This window comes from Empidonax traillii, unplaced genomic scaffold (assembly GCF_003031625.1).
Source record: "Empidonax traillii isolate 1590-97213 ecotype Southwest subspecies unplaced genomic scaffold, ASM303162v1 scaffold1125:size176652, whole genome shotgun sequence".
NCBI lineage: Eukaryota > Metazoa > Chordata > Aves > Passeriformes > Tyrannidae > Empidonax > Empidonax traillii.
Genome location: NW_020956318.1, coordinates 93,134 through 106,808, shown reverse-complemented (window position 1 = coordinate 106,808; position 13,675 = coordinate 93,134). Strand labels below are relative to the sequence as shown.

Here is a 13,675-nt window from a genome sequence, read left to right as displayed (position 1 = left end):
GCCCCTGCCCTGGGAAGGAAGGGTGCCCAAATCCAGGACTTGGGGAAATGGCAGGAAGATGAGTCAGGAGAGGTTTAGGTTGGGTCTCAGGAAAAGGTCCTTCCCCCAGAGGGTGGTTGGCACTGAACGGGCTCCCCAGGGCAGTGGGCACGGCCCCAAACCCATCTGAGTTTAAGAAGCCTTTGGATAACGCTCTCAGGGACAGGGGGGCATTGTTGGGGTGTCTGTGCAGGGCCAGGAGTTGAACTCGATAATCCTGATGGGTGCCTTCCAACCCTTCTGTGATTCTGTGATCCCAGCTGCTACATCTGAAGTTGTGGCAAAATGTCAAACCTTTTCTGCTGGCCAAGGACCAACTCCAAGCTGGGCTGCCTTGGGACTGGAACAGTAAACACAGCCGTGCTCCCTGCGGGTACCACAGGCAACCTGAGGCTGAAACTGTCCCCAGAAATGTCTCTGCTGTGGCAATGAGCAAGGACAGAGGCACTAGAGAGCAGCAGCTCAGGATGCAGGTCGCTGTGTGCATCCACCCCTCGGTGTGACCCGGCCACAAAGCTTCGGTGTGTCCAGGAGCCGGGAGGGGCACAGAGGTGGAAGAAACGGGGGGATGGAGGAGCCAAACCCCCACCAGTCAGGGCCTGGGGGCTCCTGTGCTGCTGCCAGTCCCAGCGGCCGCGGGCCAGTCGGGATCACGAGGAGTTTGCAGAGCCGGGGAGAGGCTCACTTTTGTCTCCAGTGCTAATGAGACTGATACCAGCTGCTTCTCGTTGAACCAGTCTGACCATCCGGCTGAGCCAAAACTGATTCATTCATAAGAAAATGGAAAAGGAGATCGACTCGTCACCAGCCCTGACTAATGGGGAACCCAGCCAACAACCTGCTGCTTCCACACCAGCCCCGCATCCTGCTTTTTTGGTTCCTCATCTTCCCAAATTCAAATGTTCGGCGGGAGCCTGAGCTTTGCCCCGGCACAGTTGGGTTATAAAGCAAGAGTTACCTGCTGCAAAAAGTCTCGGCTGGTGGCCAGGGCTGGAATCGCCCAGCAGTGCCTGACATTTTGTAATAGCTAATTCCTACTTCGGAAGCAGAGGCAGCATCATAACCCTCAGAGACATCGCTTTCTGTGCTGCTCTGCCTCGCGTCGTCTTCCCCGCGGCTTTTGGCTTAGTTTTTTCTCCTCCTTCCCTCTTCATCCAGCAATAAAAGCCTAAGCAACCACCTTCACAGAGCAGAAAAACTCTCCCTGCCCTAAAAACTCCTTGCTGTGGGGATTTTTTTGTTTTTTGTTTTTTGTTTATGAGGCCAGTGGGACACAAACTGTGGAGGGGGGGGGGGGGGAAGCTGCAGATGGTGGGGCTGGGAAACCTGGCTGATGCTGTCCCAAGGGAGGAGACAAGCTCTGAAAACCAGACAGAGCCTAATCTTATCTCCGGATGTAGATTAGGATGGGCCAGCGGGAGTTAACAGCCGGTCACGGGGGTCAAACCAGGACCTGAAGTGCCTCCTCTCCAGGCTCCTTGGTTCACGCTTTGGTTGACACTGAAGCAGGGCAGAGTTGAACAGCTTTAAAAAAAAATCTGCTATGATTTCTTAGCTTTGGGCAACACATTTGATTTTATGCGACGCTCCCTTAATAAAGGCCTTCTCCTAAAAAATGCAGATCCCAAGGGATTTTTAGCTCTCCCAGCTAAAAGCCATTCCTTGTCCCCAGGTGACCTGTGCTTTTTATCAGCCAACCCTGCAGACATCAGGAAGGCATGGCAAAACTTCAGTTTTTCTCAAGACCCACCCTGGGTCTCGAAAATCCTCATTTTCGAGGCAAGAAAGCCCCCCCAGGCCAGTTGGGGCAGGGAAATACCCCAAATCCTTGTGGCACAGGGTCCCACTGGGGACAGTGACAAACTGGGGCCACATGAGTCAGAGATGAGCAGGGACATCAGAGCTGATGCCTCGCTCACCTCTCCCAGACCAGCCCAGCAGGCTGGGAAAGTGCCGGATACAAACCCGGGGCAGGGAGCGAGCGTTCCACGCACGGCACCCGGAGCAGCAGGGCCTGGTGTGAGGGCTTTAGGGTGCACCCCTGGCTGCCCCTCCCAAGGGCATCCAGACACTCAGCACCAGCCCCGTGCCCTCGTGCAGTGCAGAGCGTGCACCCCACACCTGAGAGCGGGACGGGAAAAACCTGTGAGGGATGGAAATCACCTTCCCCAGGCGCGAAGGGAAAAGCTGTCCGGGAAGTGGCTGACAACACCTCTGTCAGCCTGTGCCCTTTCCCCTCCCAGGGTGGCTTCTCACAAAGCAGCTTCCCTGGCATCAGGGGGGTCGGCACAGCTTTTGTTTAATGCTGCATTTCCCCACAGGGAGGGGACACGGTGGGTAAGGGCAGGAGGAGCCCCACAAAGACCCCAAATCTGCAGCAGCACCGAGGCTCCAGTGAGTTTATTCTGAAAAAAAGGAAAAATAAGAACCCAACACCGCTGGTATTCCCTCCTTGGTAATGGCCTATCTCGATACCACTGCTATCATCATTCTCTGTAATTAAGTGATAAAGCTATAATTGCCTTATCTGATGGAGCTGGGCATGACAGCGAGGCAAGAGTTGGCATCTGCATCCCCGTTGGGTGGGTTTATGGGGCTGATGGCATCACTGTGGGTATTTTAAAGCCACCCTGTTCAAAAAGCATCCCCCTGCTTGGCAGACAGATGGACAGACAGGACCCCACAGCAGCACTGGGCTTCTTCACCCCGAAGTTGGGGCATCAGCATCACCCCTGTGTCTGTGCACTGCCCCACTCCCATCCCTGGTGGGTATCCAGGAGGGTTCCAACCAGGAGATGGTCAGCTCTGGCCAGGATGGGAGCACATGGAATAAAAGGGGCAGTTTTGAATCCACTCTGACTGTGGGGAGGTGAAAGCAGAGGGTGGAGGGACCAAAGTGTAAACCCACATCACCAGCTGCTCCCCAGCCCTTCCTGCATCCCCAGCCCATCCCACATCCCTGCTCCAGCATCCTAGGGAGCAACATGTGAGCAGGCAGCTGGCAGAGCCTGCCAGTGCCCAGGGTACCGTGAGAGCAGCCCTGCAGTCCAGGATTCAGCACACTCAGCCTCACCAGTGGGATCGGGGCACTGGTTTTAGAGGAGGTGACCCCAGTTTCCCAGCCAGGAACCTCAGTGTGCCGAGCAAAGCCACATAAGAAATCCAACTTGGTATTTCCATCCCCACGTCCATCACCTCTAAAAGAGTTCTGATGTGCTGTGGCATCCTCCTCACCACCACCAGCCCTGGTTTAAGCTGGTTTTAAGTTCAGTGTCCCTGAAATCCCGATCCTTGCCGTTTTTCCAAGCCTTTTGGTATTCGACCTCAGCGCCGCTCCTGACCCGGCGAGCCGTCGGCAGAGCCGTAGGGAAGGAAACCAAAGCCCTCCAAAATCCCCCCCGCGTGACCATTTCCCAAACACGCCCCAGTCCAGCCAGGAGCGAGGCTGCCCGTTCCCTGCACCCCCGGTCCAGGGGCCACGGGGAGGGGCAGCCAGCCCGTACCCCTCTCCCAGGGCGAGCAGCTCCCGCCGGGAGCAGCCACAAGAAAGGCCGATGCAAATCGCATCGTTAGCATTCTTTCCGTTTTAATAACCCAAGGTGTTACCAGCAACACTGTTACTGATTTTTATCTCCGCAGCGCCTTTTTAAGAGCTCCAATTTGTTTTTCTTGGAGATCTCATTTTGTTTTATTAAAGCTGACACCGAAGAGGGAAAAAGGAGACGTTCTGGGCCCAGAACAAAAATATCCCGTTTAAATACCTCATATTATTTTCTTGGAAACGCTTCTCCGTTGACTTTAATTAAGCTCTCCCTGGGCTCGCGAGCTTGGCGTGCTTGGCTCTCAGGCAGGTTTAATCCCAGGCAAGCTCTCCACAGCCCCAGCTCTCCCCACTTCCACAAAACTTAAGGAACAAATTGGGTTTTGCTGAAATACGTGGATTAACAGCTGGCCCACCATCAAGAACATCCTGACGCTGCCTTTTCGTCACCGGTCACAGAGCGAGCACGTGGCCCAACTGCCCCCCTCGCTTTGCCAGCAGACCCAAAAAGCAACTTCTCTCTCTTATTTTTTAATTCTCTCTAATTTTATTTGTTATTTCCCTTGTGATGCTGGGGATGGAATGGGGAGGTCCATCTCTTGTGCCTGATGATGCCCCAGAGCTATCAGAGGAGGCAGGGTGACCACGACCTGGCTCTGGTGATGACGGTGCCGCTGCCGAGCCTTGTGCAATCGCGCCGGGTGCTGCCGTAACACCAATAATTATCAGCCCCCCCCAAGAAGGAAGCTCTTTAGGATGATTGCAAAGTTAAACACTCCAAAAGTTGGGAAATCCCGGGAGGGAGCTTGTCTGGGCATCATCTGGTGCATATCCATTATGTAATTACCGTCGATTCTTAATCACAGATGATTCTTTTCCGTCGGACCCGATTGGGGCAGAGCACGGGAGGCACAGCCCTCACTGGAGGAGCTGCCATTAGACTTGAGTCCCACCTCGGTGGGCTCCAGCTTCATGAACTGAGCTGCCACTGCTTTGCTCAGGGTTTGTACAAACCCTCCAGCCCCAAACCCCGGCTCCCTGGCAAGCACCACCATCCCCCCGAGAGGGAAGGATTTGGTCTCCCTTTTACGCACAGGATCTGCGGGCGGACAGATTAAGGCCAAGAGCCTGAAACAAAAGCTTTGTTTTTGGTGCCTGACATGAGATGGCCAAGAAAAGGGCTTTTGGGGATGCCGCTGGGCAGGGAGGCCACGTGCCCTGGGGTCCCTGGGCCAGCTGGGCTGGGGTGCTGGGTGGGTGCTCAGAGCAGGTTCCCTCGCTGCAGGCACTGTGGTAGGGTTGTTTCTCCTCCCCGAGAAGGGCCCCGGTGTTTGCTCGGGGCGAACCCCAACAAGTCAGCCCATGCAGTGAGGCCCGTTCAGCACACGGGGCTTCCCCGCCCCGGGACAGGCAGCTGCCGGCCCTGCTGCCTGCTCTGCACGGGGTCATGGCATGGTTTGGCTGGAAAGGGCAGGAACACCTTCCCCAGACCAGTTTGCTCAAACCCCTGTCCAACCTGACCTTGGCAAAGCGAGCCAAAAACCGTCACTGAGCTGCTAAACACAAACCCAGAGCCCAAAAAACCCCCAAAGACGGGGAGGAGCAGGGTCTGGGGAGCTCACCTCCTGCAGTGTAAGGGTTTGCACACCAGATTCTCCCAAACCCACACTGCTGGCAGCACTGACCCCAAGCATCCTCTCCATCTGGCACTGGGGTGGCTGCACTGGGACACCAGGACACAGTGCTGGGAGCTCACATGACAGTGTGGTGCAGTGCTGGTGCAGTGTGGTGCAATGCTCTTCTCTTCGCACCCTGTGGGATGCAGGGACGTAGGTACAGGATATCTCCAGGCCAGGGCTGCCCTGGGGTGTGCAAAGCAAAGGTGAAAAAGAGTGATGAGGCCCAGCTGCCATCATGTCCCTCTTGGTGAGCCCTCTTGATGATCCCACATGAGCATGGGAGGTTGTTCAGAGCACCCTGAGCTGCTCCTCACACAGAGGGTGCTATGGCATGGCATGGCACAGCACAGCATGGCATAGCTACCAGGCATGCCCAAGATGAGTTCCAGCAAAACGACTCCCCAGAGTCAAAGGCCATGACCTGGCAGCCACTCCCGAGGGCTTTCCCCGTGCTTCACCCCACTCTGGCTCTCCACGGGTGTGCTGAGGGCAGGGGAAGCTCTTGCATCGGGCAACGTTTTAGGGATCCACAAACAAAAGGGCAAGGGGCGGGGGGGAGGCAAAAAACGTGCTGATGGAATGTGGGGCTGTGCCACCCTCTCCGGCTGCAGTCCTGCCCCCGGGGTGTATCCCGCGGAGCGGCGGCAGGAGCGGCCCGAGCTGCGGGCAGAGCCGCGGGCAGGACACTGCGGGCAGGTAGAGCTGCGGGTAGGCAGAGCTGCGGGCAGGGAGGGCACCGCGGCAGTCCCGCCGGCCCCGGCACCGGCAGGACCTGTTGTACGAGGTGCCTGGGAGAGATCGGAATGGCTCGCGCCTGCGAGCGTGTTGCAGCAATTCCCAGCACACGTCATGCGGGTTTTGCAACCGCCCCAACTGTCTGTGGATGCACGGAAAGAGCCCGGAGAGCGCCGAGCTCCGCGGTGCCCGCGGCGGGCACGGGCATCGCCCGGTGTGGGAGCCGGGCACGGCTCCCGGCGGTGCCCAGCCCTGCGCACTCCGCTCCCCTGGGCCTTTTCCCGCGGGGGAAAATGCCAAAAGGCACCATCTCCTTCCCTGGCAACAGGGAATAATCAATCCTTCGAGGAAGGGAAAACCCAGCAAATCCCTGCTGACAGCACACTTGTGCACGTGTTGCATGGGTGTGCGGGAGGCGCCCGGTCCTCTCGCTGCCCGTTGCCACGGGGATGCCGCGGATACACACGCTCGTGGCTGTGGAAAGCCGGGGAAAAGCGATCCCTCGAGGGAAACTGCAGGCTGCAAGGTGTGGGTGCCTGGCCATCGCCCCGGTTGCAAAATGCTGGCACTCTCCTCTGTGCTCTGACCAGCAGGAAACCCCTGAGGGGTCATCATTCCAAAAAAAAAAAGTGAGTGGGACAGACTGAGGTATTTGGTGGTGTGCCAGAAAATTCCATATGGCACCCGGACACCAGCCAAAAGCGGGCAAAATCCCAGTGTGGTTGGACTCGACAATCTTAGAGGTCTTTTCCAACCACGATTACTGAGACAGAGTGGAGTCCCATGTCTTTCCAGCGCGGGGCCGCAGCCCCAGGAGCCCACGCTGGGGGGGTGGGTGACAGGGAGCGCCTGTGGCACCACCCCAGCGCTGCCGAGGTCCCTGCGCTGCTGGCACTGCCACACAGCCTGGCCAAGGGCCTGGGGAGTGACTGGGATCAAACAGCCAAAGGTTTCCCCGGCCTCGTGTCGAGACGGTGCCAACTGATCCAAATCCCGCCAGGTGCAGTGGTGACCAGGGCCACTCTCCTGGTGGAATTAGCTCCCTGTTAGCACGGCAGGATCAGGGCTGCTTGGTTACCACCCCTGTCCCCAGCGGGAATTTCCCCCTGCACACCATGGGATACAAAATCAGCCTTGAGACAGTGGGAAATCAGGTAATTCCTCCTTCCCCAAACAGCCCTAGGAACCTCACAGGGCTCCATGTCCACTGACCCTGGTGGTCCCTGTCCCACCACTGGATTTTTTGGAAGGTGGGATGGGGTGGTGCTGCCCCACGAGCAGGATGAGCCCTGTGAGCACACACGTGTCGGATAAGCAGGGAGGGAGGGAGGGAGAGGAGCTGTCCCGGGGACACCAACGCCCACCTGAGCAATGCACAGCGAGGGCAGCGGCTCCTTCCGGCTGCAGGGTTCGACCCACCCTGCTGCACTGGCTCTGTTTTAAGGTGCTGGATGTGAACTATCACAGCTGATGGTCGGCTTCCAGCTCCTAAGGGTTCTTAAGGAAATTAAAGGGTGACTTGTCAAACTTCTGGATTCTTCCACGAAACAGGAGATTAAAGCGTTCCTTTGCTGCTGCCCACCCCCAGCCTAGCATCACACCCCATCTCACCTCACAGCTCCACATCCATCCCAGTCCCACACCCTGCATCTTTTGCCCTCCAATCCCTCCTCCTGCTCCTCCTCCTCCTCCCAGCCCAGCCTCAGTGATGGAGCTGCAACCTGGTACCTTCAAAATGTAACCTACGATCAAATCCCCCCGAGGTTGGAGGTGCTTTTGTTCGTTTAATTGCAGCTAAAAGGACCACAATCCCCAAAAACTACAAACCAACTCTTAAACTCCACTTCTTCACGTGCCACTGCGAGGTCCTGGGAGCTGCTACCACTCGAGGGCAAAGGCCACCAGGAAATACAACTGAGACTGGAGCATCTCCTTGATTGGCCGGTAGAGGACACTTAAAAATAAATTAAAACCCACTAAAATGGCAAGTGTGCTGGCTGAGAGGGCCCCTGCAGTCTTGAAAAACAAGAATCTCCCTTAGAAACAGCACTCCGGCCTCCTAATAACCTTAATCGCTCCCGACAGCCCCAAGAACCAGGTTTAACAACATGACTGGGCTTTGTTTGCCTTTCAGGCTGCTTTATCTCACACAGCACCTTGCAATCAGCTCAGGCAACAAAAACCCAGTTCCTCTCAAATTCACCCCTGTTTCCCTGTGATCACAAGCTCCAGCTCCCAAACCAGAGGGAGCTGAGCTGAGGAAGGTCCTGGTGCTGGCACACTGGCATCCCACCATGGGAAACCTCCAGTAAAGCTGGGAAAGCTCTGTGGTGCCCTTTGTACTCCCCAGCTAGCAGGGCTGGGTAATAAAACCATCTTTTTTATCTCTTTTTGCTGTATTTACATCCCCATCAGGGCTCTGTAAATATTGTTCGTGTCAGTGCATCCCTGCACGGGGTTAGGAGGAGGGCTGGAAACCCGGATGGACATGGGAAAGCCCCCAGGAATGCTGAGGTCCACAGCACCCTCAGCCAGTGCATCTGTGAAACGAGGCCAGCACAGCTCCCCTGCAATCAATAAAAGCTCCAAATCCTGTAGATTTGGGTAAGAAGGTGACAACCACGGTGTGACCTTCAGGAGATGGAATCCTCCCAAGCCCCAGCACTGGGGCAATGACCCCCATGACAACTTTGTTGGGATCGTTTCCAAGAATTAGCTCTTGCAATCAGGATCAGCATGACCAGTAGGTTGAGGGAAGGAATTCTCCCCCTCTGCTCCGGTGAGACCCCCTTCCCTGCTGAGTGCTGCACCCAGCTCTGGGACCACCAGCATAAGAAGGACATGGAGCTGCTGGAGCAAGTCCAGAGCAGGCCACAAAGATGCTCAGAGGCCGGAGCACATCTTGCTCTGGAGACAGGCTGGGAGAGCTGGGAGTGTTCACCTGGAGTGGGGAGACCTCAGAGCCCACTGGAGAGGGACTTTGGACAAGGGATGGAGGGACAGGAAAAGGGGGAATGGCTTCAGGGTTAGATGGGATATTGGGAAGGAATTGCTGGCTGTGAGGGTGGGGAGGCCCTGGCACAGGTTGCCCAGAGAAGCTGTGGCTGCCCCTGGATCCCTGGAAGTGTCCAAGGCCAGGTTGGATGGGGCATGGGGTAGAATTGGAATGAATGGTCTTCAAGGTCCCTTAAACTCAAAGTATTCTGTGATTTACCCTCATCTTGGGGTTTCTCTTCACAGCTCCTCGAGCTCCAGCCATGCACACCCACCCTGGGATTCTTCTTCAGCCCAGAGAGGAGTCCATGGCCTCTGCTTCCCATATTTCATAAGAGTGTTAACACTGAAATGCTTTATTTTCTCCAAGAAACAAACTCACCAGTTCTTACCAAGCCTCCATTACAAACGCTGGAGTAAAAACAGCCTTTTCCAGCTGTGCTCATCTGTCCTAAGGATGTGAAATCAGTGCTCACAAAGAAACTCCTCACCAAAACAGGGAATTCAGGAATAAAGGTGACATCAGCCATGCCTTGGCCTCAAGTCAAGGGCTATGGTCCATGCACCAGTCCAGCTTTCCTAGCACAGGGAGCTGCAACAGCCTTCATGTCTGGAGTTGGACTGAAGGGGGGAAGCTGCTCCCCAAATTCCTGCAGGGAACACACGGATCCACTCAGAGGAGCTGCAGCCAAACCAGACCAGCTCCTCAGGCCACTTCTCCGAGTGCTTGCAGCTCCATTTCCCAGGAATCAAAACATTAAATATTAAGCAAAGGCAGTTAATCTATACCTGGGGTATTGACACAAAGCGGAGGAGGGGAGAAGAAAAAGATAAATAGACTTTTTTTAAAAAAAAAAAAAAAGAGATCTATGTGCCCCTGCAGGCTGTCCCACTGGGGCCTGCCAGACCTCCAGCATGGCTCCAAGGATGCTTTCGGGGGAATAAGGTGCACCAAGAAGTGTCACCCTCCCAGCTCTCCCCAGGGAGCCACAGAACTGTTGGGACCCTCAGGTGCCTCCAGTGCAAGCAGCACCTCCTTGGCTGAGGGCAGAGCCCTGGCCAGAGACACGGTCACCTTGTGCTCACCTCTCCCAAGGCTGGGAGAGCATCAAAGCAGCGGCAGAGCAGACATTGATTTAAGAAGGCCGATGCCCAGTTAATGCTTACCAGGACTGTGCTGCCACTCCAATGGCCTTTTGGGGCTGGGGAAGATGAGTGTGCTGGGAGTGTCAGCCTGCACCTCGTGGGACCAGCAGCGGGGTGGCCATGGCCCTCGGATCCCTCAGCACCGGAACGAGCCCCGCACAATCGGAGGGAAACGCCACCATTCATCTCCCGGCAAACACTCTCCAGCATCACTCAACACCTCTCCAGCAAAGCAGAACGAGATTTTTTCTATTTTTTTTTTTTTTTTCCCCCCTGGCTGAGTGCTCACATGTACATTATATTTATTTTTTTTTTTTCACTCTGGTCTCAGCATTCCTCCCCTCCCCCGAAAGAAAACAAACCCGAAAGCACAGAGCGTGCCTCGCGAAGGTCCCGCTCGGGCGTCCCGCGGGGAAGGGGCACGCGGTGGTCGCAGCAGCCCGCCCGCCCCAGCCCGCCGCTGCTTGTTGATATAGGCAGCACAGTATATTTCTTTAAAGAGCCCAGCCTATGCATTCGATGCATCGCTGCGAGAGGGTTTGTTTTCAAAGCCTGACCCCAGACCTGAACTTCACGGATCCTGCGTTTCTCAAGATCAAACGCGAGAAAACGTGACCAATGCAAACAAGAAATAAACCTTGATAATTATAGCCGGGGCGGCTATTGTTTGGTGCAGACTAGCACCCGCTTTAGCATAAACAGAACCCTATTTTTAAAGGGATGCCTGACCGGCTGACAGCGTTACTCCCCATTTTGCCTCCAAATCCCCTCTTTGATACAAACCCACCGCCCTGAGACCGGAGAGGAGATTTAAGAGCAGACACAAAAGGCTAAGCCGTGCCCACGGCCATGCTGGATGCCGGTGTTGGAGCGGGGAGTCAATCCTCATCCCCACAACCTGCTCCCGGTCGGCGGGGGATGAGGGGCGCCCTGGGGTCCGGCTGTTGCCTGCAGCTGGCGGGATCAGACTGACGGAGGACAAACAGACAGCACCGGTCTTTTCAGGAAGGCCATATCACTTAGCGCTTGGAAAGGAGCTACAATATTTTCCTGATTATGTTTGCACGCAAACGAGCGCCGCGGGGAAATTATGCAATGCTGAGCGGGGAGGGGTGGGAGAGAGGGAGGAAGGGCTGCAGGGGGGCCCCAGGCTGCACCCCGCTGCCCTCGGCCCCAGCCCGTGCAGCTGCAGCCCCGGGGGTGCCGCAGATGGGCTCCATCACCGCCGGAGCCCCCGCACCACAACCCCCAGCCCGGAGGCAGAACAGGCAGGGCTTATTAGCGGCCTCTTCATTAAGTACCCAGACCAAAATGCATATATTCGTCACCCAGGCAATTTAATTACCGAGCCCGGGTTCACCTCACACACCCACACGCCTTTCTGTTTCGAGGCCTCTGTGCGGTCATAGCCTTAAATAAATAGGTGGCAGGAGCAAGAGGCAGATGCTGACTCCTACAGCCTCTGTCTTGGGCACAGAGCCTTTAAACCACCAGAACTCGCAGTATTTAATTTCTTTTGTTACTGCTTGTACCTTTAGAGCTCTGCCTTAGGCTTTCTAGATACGATCACGGGGAGGAGGAAACAGCCAGCTACACGATGAGCTTCCTGGGCATCACACGCGTGCACACACACACACACAGCCCATCAATCACCCTAATTACAACCGGCCACACGGCCACAGCTCTCGGCGCACCCCGTTACTGCCCGTTATTACAGGGTCACAGCGCTTCTCTGGTAACAGTATCACAGAGTTAATTGGTGATCTGTAGATGTGGTGCATCTCGTAATGAACTTCATCCTGGCGCGCTCACCACGCGCTCACCGGTCACGCGTCGGCCGAGGGAGGGAATGCAGGCAACGCTGGTCCCCAAAAAAAGGCTTTAAGGTTCTCACCCACCCCGACACTCCTCTCTCTGCAACACATGCCTGGTTTGGTTTCTGGCTGCTGCCCATGTCCCATCCGGAGTCAGGACAGCACCACAAGCAGGCTCCCTCAACGCCAAGTGCTTGTCTCCACCCGCCAGATAAAAGCAAGGTGGGCCATGGGTGTCCATCGCAGCCATGGATGGGATCTTCTGGGGAGCACAGCAGGACCTGGGACAAGGCTGGGCCTCCCCACACCGGTGTCCGGCTGGGACCAGCACCCCGGTAGGTTGGTGTCCCTCCACCAAGTCTACTTCAACAGTGGGGTCTTGGCAGCAAGAGACGTTTCTTTTCTCCACGTTAACACTACCCAGTCTGCGTCCCGGCCAAGCCCGTAGATCCTACCAAACCACACAACTGGATGCAGTCGGTGGATGTTGCTTTTAAGGGATGTTCAGTGCTGGAGACCCCGCGCCACGCTCGGTGTGACCGCGCAGGCAGCGCTGCCAGCCCTGCCCTCCGCCGGCGTTCCCACTGAATGGACCCGCGCGGAGGAAGCGTGTTGGAGAGGCAGATGCTCTCCTGCAGCCACCCCCGGCCAACAAGGCAGACAGACACAAAGCTTGAAAACCCATAAAATATAGCAATAATAATGAAAACTAGAGGGGGTGGCTCACACCCAGCAGCTGATTCACCAGCGCTGCTCTCCTTACCCCAAGACACACCGGCAGGACAGGCTAAGGGCGTGCTTTTAGCCGAATTACTTTTAATTGAGTACATCGGAGCTTAGAAACACATGATGCTGCCGGAGATAAATATAGCCACGGCTACGAGGATAGAGGGGGCAGGGAGCAATCGCGGTTCAACACAGCCGAGAAGGAGCTTCCAGCTCTGGGAGGCAGCGCCGGCCGCGCCGCCGCACCTTCCCCGCACCTTCCCCGCTCCGCTCGGGCACCCCCGGCCCGCCCTTCCCAGCCCAAGGAAGGGGTCATGGAGTCGTACCTGTTTTAAATTCCAGCGCCGGGTCCTTCTCCCCCTCGCCCAGGTCGCTCTGCAGCATCATGTAGAGGATCCCGAAGGAGTTGTGGATGCCGAAGATGGAGCCGTTGCACCAGGCGGCGGCGAAGACCACCACCCAGCCGAAGCCTCCTTCGGGGGGCTGGAAGGGCGCGGCGGCCCCGCTCGGCGCCCGCTCAGTCCCAGTCCCCGTCCCAGTCTCAGTGTCAGTCTCAGTGGCGGCCCCGGCCCCGGCCCCGGCCCCGGCCCCAGGCTCGCTCTCTCCCTCCGCCGCCGGCACCTTCTCGTCGCGTTGCGCCATCGCGGCCGCGCTCCGGCCGCCGCCCGCCGCCCGACTGCCCCGCAGCCGGTCCCACATGCCCGCCGCCCCCCCCGGCCGGCCCCCCCGCCCGCCCCCTCCTGCCGCAGCCTCACTCCCCGCCTCCCCTCCGCCGCCTCCATCCTCCTCCTCCTCCTCCATCGCGCCGCTCGGCCCCCCGGTCCCTACCTGCGGCGGGGGCCGCCCGCCCCCCTGCGCCCCCCTCCCGCCCCCCCTGCGGGGCTCACAGGCGGCCCCGGGCCCGGCCGCGGCCCCGCATCGCCCGCCGAGCCGCCGCACCGCCTCCGCCGCCGCATCCTGCGGCGGGCCCGGCCCGGGGCGGGTCCCCGCCAGCGCCGCCC

The 13,675-nt window shown here is 57.4% G+C and overlaps 1 protein-coding gene across 1 annotated transcript in view; it reads right to left on the bottom strand.

Annotated features, from left to right (window-relative positions):
* SLC16A2 (solute carrier family 16 member 2) overlaps positions 1 to 13,373 on the bottom strand; it is a 36,630-nt gene extending 23,257 nt beyond the window's left edge. Inside the window, exon 1 of the mRNA XM_027905152.1 lies at positions 13,001 to 13,373. Within this exon, the coding sequence (XP_027760953.1) occupies positions 13,001 to 13,373 (373 nt within the window). The remainder of the gene's footprint in view (positions 1 to 13,000) is intronic.
* Positions 13,374 to 13,675: the final 302 nt, after the last annotated feature.